Source organism: Helianthus annuus, chromosome 8, assembly GCF_002127325.2.
Source record: "Helianthus annuus cultivar XRQ/B chromosome 8, HanXRQr2.0-SUNRISE, whole genome shotgun sequence".
In the NCBI taxonomy this organism is placed as follows: Eukaryota; Viridiplantae; Streptophyta; class Magnoliopsida; order Asterales; family Asteraceae; genus Helianthus; species Helianthus annuus.
The window spans coordinates 99,021,323-99,043,170 of record NC_035440.2 but is presented as its reverse complement, the minus strand read 5'-3'; the positions used below and the strand labels follow the sequence as shown (position 1 = coordinate 99,043,170).

The window sequence follows — 21,848 nt, the reverse complement described above, 5'->3', positions numbered from 1 at the left end:
TCAGTAGGATACCTCCCGTAATGCCCGTAATGAGTTTAAGTTTATATTATGCCCCGTAGGGGCTTTTCGGTCATTTTAAAGACTTTAAAAGGGATTTTCGAGTTCTACAGGAAATCTGAGTTTCCCGAACAGCTTATAAAGCTTAAAATACTTTATTTATTATTTAAAACCAGTGGCAATTGGAATCGGGTCAAAAGACCTTGTAGAACTCTCGTTTTGGCCAAAAAGGGCATATTCGGTATTTACCGAACCGTAGCCATAACCACAGGTTATGAGCAAGGTAAAAATTATTAAAAATCTTTAAAATTCCCAAAATATTATTTTACCACAGTGGGTAAAAGTTTTGGTGACGAAAACTTGGGTTAAATGGGCGTTATGCTAATTGCGCCGTTAATTACAAAACTTTCTTAAAAGTGCGCCTTTTAGCATAACTCTCATTCTAGACCTCGGATTGACGTGAAACTTTAGGGACATGCTTATAATTTAACAAGCAAGGTTTTGGTCCGTTCACGTGTTCGAAATACTCGTTTTAATTTTAAAAAGGCCGTTACGGTCAACTTTTAGGCGAATGACGGAAATGCGCTAAAGACTCGGATAACTCATGAACCGACCACAGAGGCGTATACCAACATGTGACCTGGTCCTAAGAGAGTCCTAAGGTATGTTCATACCTCACTAAAACGGGTCAGAACTGAAGTCAAAGCAAAAGTCAAACTTTTGCGACTTTCGGCTCCGAACCGGTTCTATATAGTAAATGATCGATTCAAACGAGCGCAAACGAGTTTATATACTTAATATCATGTTTTATGATCATCAAAACAGGTTCCATAGTATATACATTACAGATTATGCAAGATTCGCCAAAACGACATTCTGTTGACTTTTTGGGTGCACGTTTGACTCGACATTTGACATAGTTAGAGTGGTGATCAGTGGGAACCCTTTTAGAGGTTTATTACCCACATAATTACCAACAAATAACCATTCTTGATTCGACAATTCACTGAATCATTTGTGAGTTATCGCTAAGTCGACCGTTAGTTACGACGGATCGACTTTTAAGCTAAAACTAAGTTAAAGCTCAAATGGGAAAGGAGTGGAACACTTACTGAGGTCCTATGCACCAAGTGTGACCACTTGAGAGGAAGTTGGAGCTCCAGAAATGACCAAATGATGCAGATGATGGGGTGTGAACTTATGGTTGCAACTTAGGCTTTATATAGTGGTTTCAAGCACCACAATTGATTGACAACAAAGTCTAGCACACACCACAACTGATCAACACTTGTCCTTAGTGTTAGGGGTCGTTTAGGGGTCATTTGGAGGTGTTTAAATGCAGATCATGGCTCTTGGAAGGCTGAACAGCCAAGTTAAGCATGTTTCTGCATCTGGGCGCCTGACGCGGCCCGCATGGGGGAACCAGGCACTTTGTACGCGGGTCGCCTGAAGTTTACTAACCAGGCGCGTTTAAGAGGAGGCTCGCGGCCCGCCTCGACTTACCTTGAAACCTTACGCGGGTCGCGTTAGGTTATGTTTTCAGGATTTTTAAATCCTTTGTAATCATGATCAGAATCTTGCCAAATCTTTCGCAATGATTACCGAATCTTTGTAATTAATAACCTGACCTTTCGGAACCGAAGGGGTAACTTTGCGAATTGGCCCTCGGTTATTTACGATTAAGGGCCTCGCGTTATTTATGTGAATTATTAAGTCCCCGGTTTATTTATTAATTATATTGGAAAGCCTTAACTTTCACTGTTGACGCTTTTAACCCTTCTTCTACGAATTCGATCGTAACTTTCTCGTTTCATATCGATACTTCGCGAAATTCATATATATTATTTTAGTGAGGGTATAATACCGTTACAAGGTCTTTGGAACGTTAAAGGGTCACTCAGAGGTATTATTAAACATGTTGACACAGTTAACCCCTGTAGTTTGTAATCTCTCACTTTCTTCCGCGTTTTGTTTTTGTACGATCTATAATTTATTCGTTTGAAGGTTTAAGCATTATTTAGGGATACTATACAGTATATTTACCCCTGTTGACATTTATAACCCTCGAATTTATATACTTTCAAGGTTTGTCAAAATTAGTCCTTTATTTATTATAGATGCCACGTGTAAACAAATGACACGTGTTAACACATCATTGGACACAAAAATTCGAGGTGTTACATCTAGGGAGTCAACTATCCTACACATGACTTGGAGCTAGCCGGAGTTATCTTCTCGTTGAAGATATGGCATCACTATCTGTATGGCGAGACCTGTGACATCTTCACTGACCATAAAAGCCTCAAGTATATATTTACTCAGAAGGAGCTTAATATGAGGCAAAGAAGGTGGTTAGAGCTTTTGAAATATTACGACACTAATATTCAGTACCATCCTGGAAAAGCTAACGTTGTAGCTGATGCCTTAAGTCAGAAGAATGTCAGAGTTATATCCTGCCTTTAGATTCAGCCTTGTATTATTTCAGATCTTGATAGGATGGGCGTTGCTATCCAAAATGGTAACTCTGATGGCTGCGTAGTGAGAATGCAGATAGAACCTGATCTCATCTCCCGAATCAAAGACGCACAGAACAACGATGGAGAACTTTGGGCAATTATGCAAAACCTTGAGGTGGGTAAGCAATCCGAGTTCCGTATAAATGAACATGAACTAATATGGTGTGGCAAGAGATTGTGTATGCTAGATGATTCCGCCCTTCGTGAATCATTGTTAGCTAACGCACACTGCTCATCATTTTCTATCCACCCAGGATCTACAATGATGTATCGATATTTACATCAGAACTTCTGGTGGAATGGCGTGGAGGAAGACGTTGCCAAATACATGAGTAAATGTCTCACTTGTCAGCAAGTGAAAATTGAGCACCAGCGCGCAAGCGGTTTACTACAACCGCTGGATATTCTTGTATGGAAATATGATGAGATCTCAATGGACTTCGCTATGGGTTTTCCGAAGACTTTCAAGAAAAATGATACTATATGGGTTGTTGTCGACAAACTATCCAAATCAGCTCACTTCCTACCGATTCAGCAAGGATTTTCGGTTAGTAAGTTATCCAAAATTTTCCTTCAGGAGATTATTATTTGACTCCATGGAACTCCGTCTTCTATCATTTCTGATAGAGATCCAAGATTCACTTCACGATTTTGAAAGGCTTTCAAGCAGCTTGGGGAATACGATTGAAGTTTAGTACCGCTTTCCACCCGTGGACAGACGGAGAATCAGAACACACAATTCAAACTTTGGAAGACATGATCCGTGAGTGTGCACTTGAATGGACTGGAAAGTAGGATGACTACTTGTGTCTTGTTGAGTTCGTCTACAACATTAGTTGGCAAGCAAGTATTGGTATGTCACCTTTTGAACTCTTCTGTAGTCGGAAACGTCAAACACCGATATGTTGGAAGGAAGTTGGAGAAAATATCATCAACGTACCTAAATTAGTCCAGACAACAAATGAGAAAATCGCTATTACACGAGAGAAATTGAAGGAGGCTCAGAGCCGACCATAGAATTGGAGTCAAGGGAAAACTTAGCCCTCATTTTATCAATCCATTTGAAATCCTTGAGAGAGTTGGAGAGGTTTTGTATCATCTATCATTACCGTCTCAACTCTCACATGTTCATAATGTCTTTCAGGTGTCCTTGTTGAGAGGATATAATTATCACCCACTCAATGTCATTAGTTATTCGTTGCATACAATCCATGAGGTTCTTTCTTATGAGGAAGAACCTGAAGCTATCCAAGATCGTCAGCAAAGGGTTATGCATACGAAAGTGATTCCTTTCGTTCTGGTTTTGTGGAAGAACCATAATGACTGAGAAGCAACTTGGGAAACCGAGGAATCAATGTGTTTGGCATATCCTAGTGTGTTCGAGTCATTGAACCTTTAGTCCAGGTAACTGTGAACCACGTTTTCTTATATGTGAGGTGAAATTTTTGTTATTGTTACTTCTATGGTCATTATGCTCGAACTTACAAATTTCTAGAACGAAATTTCTTTTAAGTGGGTAATAGTTGTAATAATCGAAAAAAGAAATATATGCATATATATATATATATAAAATTAAGGCCTCCCTTTTATTTACTAGAAATGTAAAACAATAATAATAACAAAAACTAATAAAAATAAAACAAATAGATAAATACACATAATTTTTCAAGTAGGAAAACTTGCAGGAGAAAATTTTCCATTGTATAAAATGGATGGCTAAGATTTCTCATACATGCCACTTGCATGAATTATTTGTGCAAAATTTGACTTTAGAGAATCTCTGCAAACTTCCATCCAATGAGCACCTTAGGTTCTCCTTATAAATTGGGAAACTTATAGTCTTGCAAACCATCCTCACCGTCATTCAAAAACTACCTTATTTCTGTCACCTCCGATAAGAAAAACCTGGTTCCGGTAACCGTAACCGAAACCAAACACCATACCGACACCACTTTTTATTCACCAACAACTCTACTAAACCACTCGAAGCTTTAACCACGAAAATTGTACCACACGAAACCATTTCCGGTAAAGAAATACCAATTACGACGATACTTACGTATTTGCTGACGAGGTCTCTCGTAACCGAAAACGTGTTTTTGACCAAGGTAACCATAAACTAAATCTTTAGTTTTGAAACTTTAGGGTTATTCTATAATGAAAATGGAATGTTGAATTAATAATGTGAATGTTAGTTTTGGATAAAAGGTGATGAAGAAGAAGATAAACCAGTGAACTGAGTAAATAAAATAATTAAGGAGTTTGATTGTTCACAAGGGCTCTGGTAGCCCAGTTGGTTCAGATTCTGGTTTACAACCTAGAGGTCACAAGTTTGAATGCTGCTGGAGACATATATTTTAATTAGATTATGATATAATGCATATGAAATATCAGATTAACTAACATCAGGTTTTATGATAAAACATTAGATCTTCGTAGAAGCATCAGATTTCATAAATTAGACATAAATCACTAAGTGGTCCACTAGTTAAGGTTCTAACTTATAACATAGAGGTTTTGGGTTCAAATCTTGCAAGAGACACTCTTTTTTAATACATCAGATTTCTTTCTGGTTAAACCCATTAAATTTCAAAATATATATCAAAAGGTGGTGTAGTCTAACTAGTTAAGTCTTGGGACTTAGAAACTAGAGGTCCGGGGTTCAAACATTGCTGGTGACATAATTTTTATCAGATTTTCTAATTAATAACATCAGATTTCTTATTAAAATAATCAGATTTATATGACAACTATAAAGGATTAATATATTAATTTGTGCATTGGGTTTTGATATTTATATGTGTTGGTAGTTTTGTTAGATGATTGGTAAATTTGGTATACATATGTTGGTAGTATGTTAATATATTAATTTGGGTTTTAATTATTGTAGGAATTTGTTTCGGTTTGTTCCAAAGCCCGTCATTTTTTAATCAACTTGACCACTATCTTGTTTCGACGGGAAAGCATGTCGCGGATCAAGATGGTGATAAAGAAGACGACAATGATGGTGATGATGACATGATGTAGTTTTTTTACATTTTATGCGATTTTAGGATGTTAATGTGCGAATTAAACGAATAACTTTTAAGTAATCTTAGGATGTTTATATAATTATTATGTTTATGTAGTTTGTTTGTGTGTTGCAAAAAACTGGAAATTGACAGGTTTTGTGTATTCTTAAAACCGGAAATTACTGTAAATGCAACAAAAGAAAACTAAAAAAGAAAACGATTTTTAGCGGCCACTAATGGTCAGTAAGTACTAATGCCGAAAGTCTATAGCTACAGCGTTTTAGCAATGAAGTGACGTCGCTAAAGGTATACAACTTTTAGCGATGACAACAACCTTTAGCGGTGACAAATAAACTACCGGCCAAGCTTTAGCGGCGACCCATATCGCTGCTAAAAGTAGTAGCGGCCCAGATCAATACCGTCTCCGCTATTGCTTCTCTTTCTTGTAGTGTTTTGGGTTTTAAACAGTATTATAAAAATCGCGACTAGGCGGCGACTAGTGAGCGATTAATCACTAGTCGGCTAGTAACTGAGTAATTTTTCGTTAATCAGTCCATTAATCGCTAGTCGGGCTTGCCAGCCAAAAATCAGTGATTCCGGCCAGATTACGGCAAAAAAACCTGTATATTCCAGTCAGTTTCCAACAAACCATGTGAACGCCAACAATTAATTTTGTATACTTGAAAAATGAGTTGAGTAAGAGTTAAAACTTAGCTACTTAAAATATTTACCTATAAAAATGTGTATAAGTATACATAAAACTGAGTATATTACATATAAAAAACCCGATCCGATTAATCTCGATTAATCCTGAGTAACCCTGAGAAGTTGTTAGCCCCACCTCACTGACTGACTAGCGACTAACGAGTTCTCCAACCTTAGTTATAATGTACTGAAAAATTCAGATAGTTGCAATGTTTTTGCCTTTATTATAGTAAGATGCATGAAAATATATGTAATGACACAGCTATGATTGGTTTTTATGTACAACATAAACACATTAAACCAGACTTTAAATATGAAATACTTTTTAACACAAGAACTTAACTTTGACTTTAAAAATAAGATACTTTTTAAAACAAGTACTTAACTTTGAGATTTACGTTTATTAATTATTCTTAAAATTAAAACTTACATTTTGAATAAATCAATTTCTAATACTTTCTGTATATAAATGCAATTAATTTAAGTAAATAATTTCTATGAACTTCTTAAGAGTTTCATCCCACTAGGATCGACATCATGAGTTGTTTCAGTTTCAATTTGAACAAATTACATGTGATCTAAAACTCGCAATGTATCGAAAGGTGCATGTACCCACAAATATTGGAGCCTTTCTCTTTCAAAATTTTGATAGATATACAATATTAAACTACTTTAGGTAAAACAATACCTCACAAATGTCTTAGGACAACAAGTTATGTTTTATCATATTTTGTGACTGAAACACAGGTTGTAAAATTAACGACTAAAATCAATCCGATCGCAAATTTTGTGACTGTTTCATTTCTGTTGAAAATCAGCCGAAAATTAAAGGGAAAAATAAATATAAACAAAACAAAATAGTCGCAAATTCATTTCGATTAATCAACTCATGTATTTGGCAACGTCTTCCTTCATGGTAGACGAACCCATAAATACTTTATTGTTATTTTTACGAAGCATATTTTAATACTTAAACTTAACTGAATGATAATACATTCCACCATAACGTAGATTATATCAATTTTGTAATACGTCAGTACGTATCAAACAACTACGATTTCGTGTGCATCTATTGTTTTATGTGGGAGGTTATTTGAATAAACAGAAATAACTTCACATGTCACGTGTACTGTTTGTTTAAGGTTAACAAAGGTTTGCTATAAATTTTTTTCTCTTAAATTTTATTTTAATAATACTTATTGTTTTGTTTCTTTGATCAATTTATGTTAGGTGTCTATTAGTTTTACTCATTTACTTAACCTTTAATATATTAGAAAACGATTTTAATATATATATATTAAATAAAAGTTATATAACTAGAGACTTCAACAAATACATTATTTCTACACATTTATTTCTTCCACAATTAGGGAAATGCGTCAATTTACTATTGTTGATTAAATATGTAAAAACTCTTCACATAAATAGCATAACCACTAAGACCATGCGTATTATATAGGCATGCAAAAAAAAAAAAAAAGAGACATTTCTATTTAAATGCTCAATAAGAAAAAAAGAATATGAAAAATAATGAATGAAAGAGCATTAAAGGACCTTGACCATTATAAGGGACATTATAATCCCATTTCACACTCAAGTTATATAACCCCTCATAACCCTCATTTTTTACATATTTGTAAGGTGTCCTATAACCCCACATCTATAGGGGGTTATGAGACTTGACAATTACACATGGTCTAATTAGTAAAATGTTCAAACATCAAAGTATGACGAAACCTGGAAAACTTCAAGCCTAAAAGTTCGATTCTCTAAACCCAAATAATTAATCAATTATAATCTTTGATATACTTGAATATGGCAATAAAAATCAGTCAATAAGCTAATATATGTTGTGTATACTTTCGTAACCAAAAGGTTTACTATGGATTTGAGACAACAAGTTACCAAAACCAACAAAATACTCTCAACCAAATATGAAGTAATTCAGAATAATAAATGATATAAATGTAATTTTCATTTGCTTGGGGTCAAAATATTTGGCTATATAAACAAGGAAGATGGATGCATGAAAACATAACACACAACAATGAGATCAAGCAAAGTGAATCGGCCTCAAATGGCCTCTCTAGTTGTGGTCTCACTTGTGCTAGCCATAAGTTACCTAAGCTTCTTGATACCAATCACTACAGCTTCCCGTACAATTCATGCCAAGACTCCACCAGCTCCTAAGACACCACCTGTTAAGTCAGCACCTCCTAAGTCACCACCTGTTAAGTCACCACCTTCTAAGTCACCACCTTCTAAGACACCACCTCTTAAGACACCACCACCACCACCATCCACGGGCCCGCCACCACCACCATCATCCACGACTCCACCACCACCACCATCATCCTCGACTCCACCACCACCATCATCCGAGACTCCACCACCACCACCAGAATCCGAGACTCCACCACCATCCATGCATGTAAAGTCTAATCAACGAGACCCCTCTATGACACAACTACCTCCGTTACCAGTACCACTACCACCATTACCTGTACCACTACCTCCATTACCAGTGCCACTACCTATACCGAAACCACCAGCAACCACCGTTCATGCGAAGTCTAAACATCAAGATCCCTCTGTGACTCAACTACCTCCACTACCTGTACCTCTACCTCCTTTACCAGTGCCACTACCTCCATTACCTATACCGAAACCACCAGCAACCACCGTTCATGAAAAGTCTAAACATCAAGATCCCTCTATGACACAACTACCTCCATTGCCTGTACCACTACCTCCACTACCAATTCCACTGCCTCCATTACCTACATTGCCTCCATTACCAATACCATTACCTCCAATACCATTTCTACCCCAACCACCAGCACCCGCACCCGGACCACCTTCCGGCGGCATAAGCAAGAAACCACCCACATCACCCCAAGTGTAACAGACACGATCTACCTCATATTCACTATTACTAAGAACCCAACTTATTTCCTCTTTAATTATATATAAAATAATAAATGTCAAACTAAGTTATGTTTATGTGATATTACCTGAAAGATCGACAAGTGATGTATGACATTTTTCATTTAGTTATTAATTTATCTATGCTTTTAATATACTTGATTGCTGTATACATATGTGTGTGTGGAACATACCCAAAAAAGTAATGAAGATGGTTGAATATTAAACTAGTACTCTACATAAGAAAAAAAAAGTAATGAAGATGGTTGAATATTAAACTTAATGGATATTGTAACTGAGAAATCTAGCTTGAATAGTTGTATCAAATATTTATACAACACAGTCTGTTGAGGACGTTCACAACCAGATATTCATATTCCAAAATATTAACCACATTGTGAAGATTGTCACAGCATTATTTACCACCTAGTGATTTATCACCAGACCAGTTACAAAAGTATTTATAATGGATGAAGTTTATTCTCTTTGCCTTTGCGTTTTTCATTGCCTTCTTTCTATTGGTCATCTCCATGCTTTTAGCACAAATACCATAGTTGAAATAATGTTGAGGTAGCAATTGAGTTAATTGTGAGATTAAATATATTATTAATATAATATTTAATTTTTTAGCCATTATAATTATTTATATTATATTAGATCAAAATATATTAATAACCTATTAATAATTAGTTGGTAATTGTTGATGGACCATATTACCCTTATTAACTAATTAGGTTTCCTCTTGGGTGTATATATAAGGAGATCATTAGAGAGTTTAAGGGTTAGACAATTACACAATTCACACAACCCTCATAACATCAAATCGGCTCTCTCTCCTAACCGATTCTCTCCCTGGTTTCGGTTCATCACCATCATAACTTTACACCCTAAGGAGGAACCAGATCATCCTTCCTGACAATCATGTCGAACTCGATGGCTGCATCTCTGACTGGATTCTCTGCTGGCTTGTCTGCTATAACAGGTATGTTATTCATGTTTTCCATTATGTTTAAACAGAACTGATCCAACATGTGGTATCAGAGCATATGTTGATAAATCAGTTATGTTTTCGTATCCATTATTCTGGGATCAAAAATCTGGAAAACGAAAAGTTTAAAGCCTTAAAAATCTCGGCTGTTTCGAGTCTTTGTTGCTGAAATCCCTGTTTTCGGAAAAGAATTGTTTGTTAAATTGACTCGAGACCATAATGGGCAAACCTTAATATCCGAAATCTGTTATTAAAAGTCTTAAAATTTAGATTTCGGAACCCAGAATTATTTTTATATTTTTAGGGTTCATCATATTGTTCTAAGAAAAACTCGAAAATTCCTTAACTTTTGGAATATAATTTAGATTAGTGGGTGTTTTTACTGTTTTGATCTTAATTTTATCTATTAAAGTTTCCGAAAACTGTTAAAGGATAATCACTTATTATTTTCGAAATCTTTTGATAATTTAGATCAGCAATAAAACAGGAAACACTATCCCACAATCCCTAAAATTTCGAGTTTTCAGTTATCATCACAAAACAGCTGTTAACAAGGATTCGAGACCATCAGACTGCGAATCGAGACCATCAGATCTCGACTCGAGACCACAAGGTCTCGACTCAAAATCATAAGGGCTCTCAAATCTTTACAACTCGAGACAAGGGTCTCGATTCGAGACCATAAGGACATAACTCGAGACCATAAGGTTGCGACTCGAGACCATAAAGATACAACTCGAGACCAAGGTTGCGACTCGAGACCATAAGGTCATAACTCGAGACCATAAGGTCATAACTCGAGACCATAAGGTTGCGACTCGAGACCATAAGGCTACAACTCGAGACTAAGGTTGCGACTCGAGACCTCATAACTAACTCGAGATCTCAAAACTCAGTCGAGACCTAACTCGAGACCATGACTCGAGACCTCACTCGAGACCTCATTACCTTAGGCTGTTTGATGTTAACTAAAATTTAGCTCGCGCTAACAGGTGGTTTGCTATTAAATACTTGGTTTTGTTAACACTTAATTAACTAATCAGAATCAGATAATTTTTTACCAAACCAAAATAGCTTAACTTGAATGAGCTTCCGAGGTATTAATTCTGGCCAAAGCTGATTTAATACATCTATTTATTGTTCAAGTATTATAAAAGCTATGTTGAGTATGCATTACAAACGTGAAATGTCTTAATTCTGGCCAAAGCTGATTTAATTCATTTATGTTTAGCATGCTTGACAAGTGCATAACTAAAGTGATTGTCTCATTTCTGGCCAAAGCTGATTTGTCACAATTACTTTGCACACATACTTAAATGATTACACTTCTGGCCAAAGCCGATTTTGTCTTCGTTTAAGTAGAATTTTTTTTTAACTAAGTCTATTATTTTGATGTTAGTAATAGACATTATCACAGCTTTATAATTAAAATGGTCATTATTTATGCCTGCCTTAGTATAACATGCCCTTAGATCACATTAGGACTTCTTTCTTAGTATCATAACTTGCTCATCTTATTTCCACTATCAGCACCCAATTGCGGGATTCCACCTTTGACTGGTGATAACTTTGCTGAATGGAAGGATGCCCTTATGCTTACACTAGGATTGCTAGACTTCGATTATGCTCTTAGAGAGAATAAGCCAGCAGATCTTACTGCTCAAAGTACTGCTGCTGATCAGATAGTTCATGAAAAATGGACTAGATGTAACTGCATGTCTCTCATGTTCATGAAGCAATCCATTCACAATGCTATTAGAGGCGCCATTCCTGATTCTAAAGATGCTAAAACCTACCTGGCTTCTGTGGAGGCTCAATTCAAAGGAACATCAAAAGCACACGCTAGCACTCTTATCCTCAAGCTGGTGACGACTAAGTATGATGGGAGGAGCGGCATTCGCGAACACATCATGATGATGCATGACATGGCCAATAAGCTGAAAGGGCTAGAGATGGAAATCAGTGATGGTTTTCTTGTTCACTTCATCATCACTTCGCTTCCTTCGTCCTATGAAGCATTCAAGATCAATTACAACACTCAGAAGGAGAAATGGACGATGAGTGAGTTGGTCGCTATGTGCGTACAGGAGGAAGAGCGTATGAAGATGGATCGCACTACTGATGTTGCTAACTTCACAACCTCCAACCTTAAGAAGAGGAAGCACAATCATCAAAGAAAGGATGCTTCCAAAGTCCAAAAGCCCAATCCTAATACAAGTGCACCTTCCAGCTCTAAGAGCTCCTTAGGCAAACCTTATTGCAAGTTCTGTAAGAAAACAGGACATAAGCAAAAGGAATGCCCTGACTTCAAGGAGTGGCTGGCTAAGAAAGGTAACGACTTTTTCATGATACTTGAGTTCTTTAATTTAAATGTTCCTGCTAATTCTTGGTGGTTTGATTCTGGTTCTATGGTTCATGTAACTAACTCTACTCAGGGATTCCTTACAATCCGGAAGCTGGGAAGAAACCAAAGAACACTTAAAGTTGGGGATGATCGGGAATTAGAAGTGAAGGCCATAGGAACATTACAATTATTTTTGAAAACTGGTTTATGTATTAAACTTTATGATACCTTATATGTTCCTGAGGTAACTCGGAACCTTGTATCAGGACCAAAGTTAGACATGGACGGTTTTGTCGTTTCTCATGGTCATCGCAAACTCTCTATTCTCTATGATTCCGTTGTTTATGGTACTGGCATTCTGGATGGTGGTCTTCTATAGATTAGAACTAGATGATAATTTTTCCAAATCTTTGTTGTCATATAATATTAATGAATCACTCACAAAGATGAAACATATTCGAGACTTAGAGACTTCATCTATGTTGTGGCATCAATGTTTAGGTCACATCTCAAGAGAACGATTAAATCGTCTCGTAAAGGATGTAGTCTTACCTCCTCTCGATTTCACTGATTTTGGAACATGTGTCAAATGTCTTAAAGGCAAAATAACATCAGCGAATAAGAAAGGTGCCACTAGGAGCTCTAATTTATTAGAACTCATTCACACTGACATTAGTGGTCCCTATCAAATCGCTGGCATCACATGACATACTTCATTTATCACTTTCATTGATGATTATTCTCGTTACATGTACTTGTATCTTATTAAGGAAAAGTCTGAATCTCTTACAACTTTTAAAGATTATAAAGCTGAAGTTGAAAAGCAATTACATCGTTAGATTATAGTTGTGAGATCAGACAGAGGCGGTGAATATTATGGAAGACATACTGATGTGGGTCAAGCTCCTGGTCCATTTTATGAGTTTTGTAAGGGCCAGGGGATTGTGAACCAATACACCATGCCTGGTACACCTCAGCAGAATGGTGTCGCTGAACGAAGAAATCGTACCCTTATGAACATGGTGCGCAGTATGTTAGCCAACACTAATTTACCATTATTCCTCTGGACTGAAGCGTTAAAAGCAACTGTTCATATACTCAATAGAGTTCCTTCTAAGTCTGTCCCTAAAACTCCTTATGAACTTTGGACAGGAAGGAAACCGAGTCTTAAATATATGAAAGTATGGGGCTACATTGCCGAAGCAAAACTCTATAATCCTTTCCTAAGGAAACTTGACCCTAAAATAGTTACCTGTTTCTTTATCGGGTCTCCTGATCATTCGAAGGGTTATCGTTTCTATTATCCTTCCCATGTCACCCGTATTGTTGAAACCAAGCGTGCTGCGTTCCTGGAGGATTTCAAGGTCAGTGGGAGCAGTACCAACCCTTACGAAGAATTGCAAGAAGTACAAGACGCGGGGGGAGAGACTCGTCGCTTACCATTACTCCGTTTACTCCTCTTGTACCCCATGCAACTGCACCTGAAGTCATTGCACAAATTCCATCTCCACAACCAGAACCCATTATACCTCATAACGAAGGCACATCAAACGCTCAAAACCAAGACAACACTGAACCCGATAATCAACTCAGGAGGTCATCTAGGCAAAGAAGGCCTACTAATTGGGATGATTATGTTATCTACCTGACTGAAATGGATGCTGGAAAGCTCAATGATCCTATCTCTTATAATGAAGCCATTAGCAGTGATCAGTCTTCTTAATGGAACAAAGCAATGATTGATGAGCTTGAATCCATGAAGAAAAATGACGTTTGGGATTTGGTAGAATTACCCAATGATGTCAAACCTGTAGGTTGTAAATGGGTGTTCAAAACAAAACTGGATCCGAATGGGAACGTTGAACGCTACAAAGCGAGATTGGTTGCAAAGGGCTACACTCAGAAAGAGGGAATTGACTATCAAGAGACGTTTTCACCTGTCTCTCGTAAAGATTCATTAAGGATCGTTATGGCCCTAGTAGCTCATTTTGATTTAGAGCTGCATCAGATGAACGTCAAAACTGCTTTCCTTAACGGAGACTTAGACGAAGATGTTTACATGAAACAACCTGAAGGCTTTAAACCTGAAGGTCAGGAGTATCTAGTCTATAAGTTGAAGAAATCCATTTATGGGTTAAAACAAGCATCACGTCAATGGTACCTCAAGTTTGATGAAGTCATGAAGAGGCAAGGTTTTATGAAGAATCAAGTTGATCAATGCACCTACCTCAAGATGAGTGGGAGTAACTTCACTATACTTGTCCTTTACGTAGATGATATTCTATTGGCAAGTAATAGTTTAGACATGTTGCATGAGTCAAAGCGGTTACTTTCGCATAACTTCGACATGAACGATCTCGGAGATGCTTCTTACGTCATTGGCATCGAAATTCACCGAGATAGACACAAAGGGATCTTAGGATTGTCTCAAAAGACCTACATAGATCGTGTCCTTACACGTTACAACATGCAACAATGCAAACCCTCCGTCGCTCCAGTAGTAAAGGGAGATGTTCTCGGTTCATTCCAGTGTCCGACAACAGAGGTTAAAAAGGAGCAAAAGGAGCAAATGAGCCAGATACCTTATGCATCAGTAGTCGGGAGCCTGATGTATGCTCAAGTCTGTACTCGCCCAGATATCGTTTATATTGCTGGAATGCTAGGCCATTATCAGACTAATCCTAGTCTAGATCACTGGAAAGCAGCTAAGAAGGTCCTTAGATATCTGCAAGGGACGAAAGACTATAAACTAACCTATAGAAGAAGTGATCACTTAGAAGTGGTAGGTTATTCTGATTCTGACTTTGCCAAATGCAAAGATGACAAGAAATCCACTTCGGGCTACATCTTTATGTTAGCAGGCAGACCTATCTCATGGAAGAGTCATAAACAACAGTTAACTACAACTTCCACAATGATGGCAGAATACATTGCTCTTTACAACGCAACCTGTCATGGAATGTTGCTTATAAATCTGATCACTGGACTCAAAATTGTTAATTCCATTTCTAGACCATTGAAGCTTTACTGTGATAACTCAGCTGCCGTTAGTTTCTCGAACAGTAACAGTTCGACTGGAGCTGGTTTATATCTCGATACAAAATCTTTGTTCGTACGTGAACGAGTTGAGGAAAATAATCTTTGTATTGAGTATATTAGTACTAAAGATATGCTTGCGGATCCGATGACTAAAGGTCTCCCACCTAAAGTTTTCGAAGAACATGTATCGAATATGGGACTTACTAAAGACCTTATTTAATGGTATATTGTACTAGCTTATGTTTTAATTAATAAAATTTCCTCAGTTTGATTTTGTATGTCTCTAACATATGTTCTGCCGGTGTAATGACATATAGACAAATATAAATACAAATCAGACGCTAAAGGGCTTATAAGTATTTTCATCATAACTATTAGGTTTTAAATTGAGGCTATAGTATGATTAATGAGGGTCCTGAGTCGAATGATGATTCAACCGCTGTATTTTTCTGCTATAGTTCTTGGTTTAAGGCTAAAATGAGTGTTAACTCCTGGCCAGGCTCATCTAACACTCATGATAAATGATTACTCGGCTAAGTGGGAGAATGGAAGATTAAATATATTATTAATATAATATTTAATCTTTTTAGCCATTATAATCATTTATATTATATTAGATCAAAATATATTAACAACCTATTAATAATTAGTTGGTAATTGTTGATGGACCATATTACCCTTATTAACTAATTAGGTTTCCTCTTGGGTGTATATATAAGGAGATCATTAGAGAGTTTAAGGGTTAGACAATTACACAATTCACACAACCGTCATAACATCAAATCGGCTCTCTCTCCTAACCGATTCTCTCCCTGGTTTCGGTTCATCACCATCATAACTTTACACCCTAAGGAGGAACCAGATCATCCTGACAATCATGTCGAACTCGATGGCTGCATCTCTGACTGGATTCTCTGCTGGCCTGTCTGCTGTAATAGGTATGTTATTCATGTTTTCCATTATGTTTAAACAGAACTGATCCAACATTAATGGCTTGCATGTAACGGCCTAAACCCTGAATTTGAGTTTAGGTATTAAAACATAGTTCTTAAACTGATAAATGTCATAAATTTGCAGCGGAAAACGACTAATACAAAATTAAGAATCTGACTCGTAGGATTAATCGACATTAATCATCAGATTAATCCTAAACAATCCCGTGTTGATCATTGGGCTGCGTAATGTGGTTTTGCACTAAGGTAGTGTTTGGCATGTAGGAATAGGTGGTAGAATGGAGTTTGTGACAACTCATATTTCGAACCTACCTTTGTGCAACGTATGTGAACCCTATGTGATAATATGAACTTGGTTGATTAATTGAATGTTATGTTATATGTTTACGTGTAACGAATGTATGTATATAAATAAACCGATCGCACAACACAACACAACCCAATCGCATAAGCCCATTCGGGCCACACTCTTTGCATCCGAAACCAATGGGCAGCCCATGATGAGTTCGGCCCACTCCTTTGTGTCGTATAACCTCATGAGGAGGGGGTATACTCTTCATTGTTTGCTAAACACTTTACACATCAAAACCCTACACTCTTGCTCTCCTCTCAAAGACGACGACAACACTCCCCATCTCTCTCTAAGCTTTGCTTTGGATCATCCTTGTTCTACTTTCTAATCGTTTAGTGTTTCATGATTTGTTAAATGATGTTATGATTTCCATGATTTGATATAATGGTTAGGGTTGTATACATGATGAATGATGATGTTTATGTGAGGATGTTATGTGAATCGGATTACATGTTATTGATGTTAGGAACCGAATGGATGTATGTAAATCGACTGTGATATGTTTGAACTCGGATGATATGTGTTAATCCTAGTATTTAATCCGATTGAATGTTATGGTGAATTATTGTTCATGCTTTGTTTTCGATTAGGGTTCATAAGAATTCGATGTGTAAAACCTTAGTTTTATCGATCCACATGCAACTTGGAAACTGTTTGATTGTTTGACTGATTTAATCCATAGATGGAAACTGTTAGGGTGATTGTAACCGATTGCATGAATTTAGGAAATAATTAATCAGTCACAAAAAGCCAGTCGCACAAGACCAGATCGCACAAGATCTGATCTGATCATACAAGCTCTGGTCGCACAAGTGTAGTCGCACAAGCTAAGTACAATCATTAAAGCACAATGTATAACTTAGAACTGCATGATCGCACAAGACAGTGTCGATCGCACAAGTCTTGGGCTTTACACAGTGCTTGGAATTGATTTATGTTATTGGGCCGAATGGCCCAACCCAGTCACACAACTTAACTGGATCGCACAAGTCGTCCGGATCGCACAAGTCCACCCGGACCGCACAAGATTCACTGTTTGTCATAATTGGGCTTCTAATTGTTTGGGCCGGGTATCTTTGGGCTTCAATGGGTGAATCGCACAAGGCTGTTAGACTTGTGCGAGCCCAATCTTTTGAATCGCACAAGCATGAAAATGTTATGATATGACTGTTAACGTGACAATATGTGTTTGCCATGATCAGTACGTGCTCATAATCTGTTAGCTTATGTGTAAACATACTTGCATTACTTGAACTTAGACCTGACTTGTATGGTAACCATGTTAGGACGTGGTTGACCACTTGTAGCTCAAGTAACCTTTTCGTGTATCTGCCGAGCAAACCAAGGTGAGTTCACACTCTTACCAAGACATGGGATTCCCGGTGGGTTGGGAATGGGTTTGAATGATTACATGTACCTTCACCGCTACTGGAGTACGTACCACTTTCCTCGTTAGGAGAAGGACACCTATAGATACAACTAGACTAGTAACACATGGGAAGCCCCCACTAATCTTCGCAAAGATGTCTGGGAGGCCGCGATACGAACACTAACCTTCGCAAACATGTCTGTGAGACCGCGGTACGAATACTAACCTTCGCAAACATGTCTGGGAGACCGCGATATAAATACAAATACAACTAGTCTAGGACACATGGGAAACCCCCACTAATCTTCGCAAACATGTCTAGGAGACCGCAATACGAATTAATACGATACATGGTTTACAAAACAAACATATGAGTTACGAAACGAATACTATAACTAAACAACCAACTGTGAACTCGCTCAAATTTGTTGTTGACTCTTTGTTACATGCCTTGCAGGTCGTTAGGTACACATGGAGCTTGTACAGGGAGGCGCAGTTGTTGTGGGACATGGAAGTGTGTGCCATGCTAAAAACATTACTTTATTTCGTACTTAATACTTACATTGGGTTTACATTTATGCTTCTGCTAAACACTTAACTATGTTTTTGGATTTGAAACACCTTTCATATTGTGTGGTTGAATTTTACTTATTACTTGATATGTTCAATATGATTGGTGGCTTAATCCTGGTCATGTCACGCCTCCAGGCGGTGATACTCCGCGTGTGGATTTTGGGGGTGTGACAGAGTTGACCATTGCTAGGGAATGAAAAAAAGGGGTGTTTGGTTAGTTAACAGAATGGAATAACGCATGGAATAACGCATTACACAAGTAATCACATTCCCTCTAATTATCCAAAATTCATTCCGTCCACTCCTATGTTTTTTTTCATTTCATTCCCTTTTCACCCTTCATTACCAACCGCCACCACCCACCACCCGTCGCACCCACCACCGCCACACCACCACCCGTCACCGCCACCATCACTCCTCAACCCCACCATCACCACCCATCACTACCACCACACGCGGTTACCCACACTGCCATTGTCGCCCCTACCTGCCATCACTTCCACAACCACCATCCCCACCCCACAACCACCACTCACCACCCGCTACCACCACACACTGCTGCCCACCATTGGCACCCGTCACCTCCACTTGCCTCCGCCACCACCCGTCGTGGCCGCCACCATCCACCACCGCCACCTCCACCCGTTGCGTCGCCACCCCCGCCCTCCAATATATCAAAAAGATGGAAATTACTATTAGATTTGTAGACTTGATTGTCTGACCAAACAAAAAATATGTAATTGTCAGCAAAGTTCGCAAGAATGAAACTCAAAGGAATTGCCTCACCACCACCACCACTACCACCTAGGCTCTTACCACCCACCACTTGATTTTACTCATCGTCTTTTCCTGCTGCGAAACAACATAAAGAAATGATTCATTCAATTCAAATGGTAATCAAATAAGACAATGGAATGGTAATGATCCATTCCATTATCGTGACAAATGGTAATTTATCAGGTAATTCCGAACAACTAAATGACTTTTTAACTATATAATTGGATTTAATTACAGTATGATTGAGTCTCATAAATCTAGCAATACCTAGGAAACGCTTTACATTTGCATATTACATGATCGTATAAGCTAGTCACGATGCGATAAAAACTATTTCAGAGACTGTTGGTAGATTTTCCGGTTACACTATTCATGCCAGGACAGGTCCGGTACACCCGGTAACATTACCTATAGGAATTTAAGTCATGTCCAACATGAAACATGTTCAAAACCATAGATGGGGAAATAAGCATACAAGATATAACTTTCTGGAAAAATACATAATTATTAAATTTTCCAATCCGAGCCACTAAACTTACAATCTTCAATAAACCGGTCACAATTTTATAATTGTGATAGTAAAGGTTGCATTTAAGTACATTAAAGGTTGCATTTGAGATAGTAAAGGTTGCATTTTAGTAATACAAAAGTTGCATTATCATATAAAAAGGTTGCATTATCATGTAAAAATGTTGCACTATAAAAAGGTTGCTTTTGAAAAGTAAATGCAACCATTTAAAAAAGGTTGCATTAGAATTTGAAAAGGTTGCATTAGGTCTAATGCAACTTCACCTAATGCAGCCTTTGATAAAAGGTTGCATTAGGCTTAATGCAACTTTTTTAAGAACTAATGCAACTATTTTCAAGGGTTGCATCAGCTTCATTTTCTTGTAGTGTCTGTTTCTCCAGTGATGGTTGTAGTTGATGGTTGAGCTGAAGTGTATTCTTTATGTTGGATACTTGAAGTGTCTGGCTTTGATATGCTTGGTGGAGGACCCATGGGTAACTTTTGTTTATCTGGTGGTGGACCCATGGTCTGCTTTTCTTTTTGAACTGTCACAGGTTCTGTTTGCTTCATTTGTTCTTGTTGGATGGTTTCTGGTTGATGTTGGGGACTTTCTAACTCTTTTGCTTGTCTTTCTTGTGGAATTGGAGTCTTTAGTTTATGAAGATCAACTTTTACGAGTGTGGCAACATTGTATTGCAATCTTTTTACTAGCAAGTGAATGTTAGTAAGAGCTTGACTGTTTGTTTCTTCTTGCTTCTTTATCTTCTGAAACTCCTGATTTTCTTTATTTCTTTGTTCACTTAATTCCAGTACCAACTTTTCAAAAGCCTCAGTTAGGCTGCTGCTGTTGGCTCTGAGAAGTTGTATTTCTTCAAGAAGCCTTCGTGAACTTGAACTTTCTCCTGCAGTTGCAATCTCTGTCATCTTTTTCTTGATATCATGCAGTTCTTTAAGAGCCTTCTCTATTTCTGAAGAACTTCCTTTGTTTTCTAATGACTTTTGTATTTCTTTGAGAGCTGCACTATTTTCTTCAGTTTGTTTCTTCACAGCTTTGACAGTCTCTGATAGAGCTTTGACTTCTGATTTTTTTATTTCTGATTTCTTCCAGTATCAGATCAAGTTTTTCATTCATGACTGTTTTCTCAGTAGCAGCTTCATCTTCAAGTTCTTTATGAAGTTGTTTTGGAGACATAGATGGTTGTTCTTGGAAAATAGGAGAAACAACAGATGTTTCCCTTCTAACCCCACCAGAAAACACATTTTCTAATGTTCTGAGGTTAAGAGGATTGGAAGTATCCAAATTCTCTGTTTCCTCACCAGAAATTTGAAACAACTTCAAGTCCTGGTTTTCCTCACATCCTTGAACCTTTTCAGGTTCTCCATGAGTTGTTGAGAAACTTTTATTTTTCTCATCCAGGTTTCCTTGATCAGTGAACTGATCTCCACCTGTTGTTACCACATTTTCCTCCTCAGAGTCTGACTCAGAAAATGGGTCTTTTGTTTCACTCACATTTTGTTTTGTAAAAACAGTGCTTCCTTGTAATATTTCATATCTTGGTTGAATTGTTTCATCAGAATCACTTTTAGAAGTATAAAATATATTGAGTTTAGATTTTGTTGCACCTGTTTCTCCAATATGTGAGCTTTCAGCATGATGTTCTTCTGTTGCATGAGTCATATGCACATCTTTATCAGTTGGATGTGGATCAGATTCATCCTGCTGCTCTATTCTTGGTGTGCTTGATTCTTCTACATCATGCTCCATGGGCGACACCTTTTCAAATCCTTTTT

General features: G+C 37.5%; 1 protein-coding gene across 1 annotated transcript; it reads left to right on the top strand.

Annotated features, from left to right (window-relative positions):
• Positions 1 to 8,275: 8,275 nt before the first annotated feature.
• Positions 8,276 to 9,336, top strand: LOC110873498 (vegetative cell wall protein gp1-like). Its single transcript, XM_022122438.2, has one exon. It carries the CDS (start codon positions 8,277 to 8,279, stop codon positions 9,132 to 9,134), a length of 858 nt encoding a protein of 285 aa, XP_021978130.2. The 5' UTR covers position 8,276; the 3' UTR covers positions 9,135 to 9,336.
• Positions 9,337 to 21,848: the final 12,512 nt, after the last annotated feature.

Coding starts and splice junctions, on each gene's coding strand:
- LOC110873498 (XM_022122438.2), top strand. CDS start 8,277: ATGAGATCAAGCAAAGTGAATCGGCCTCAAATGGCCTCTCTAGTTGTG.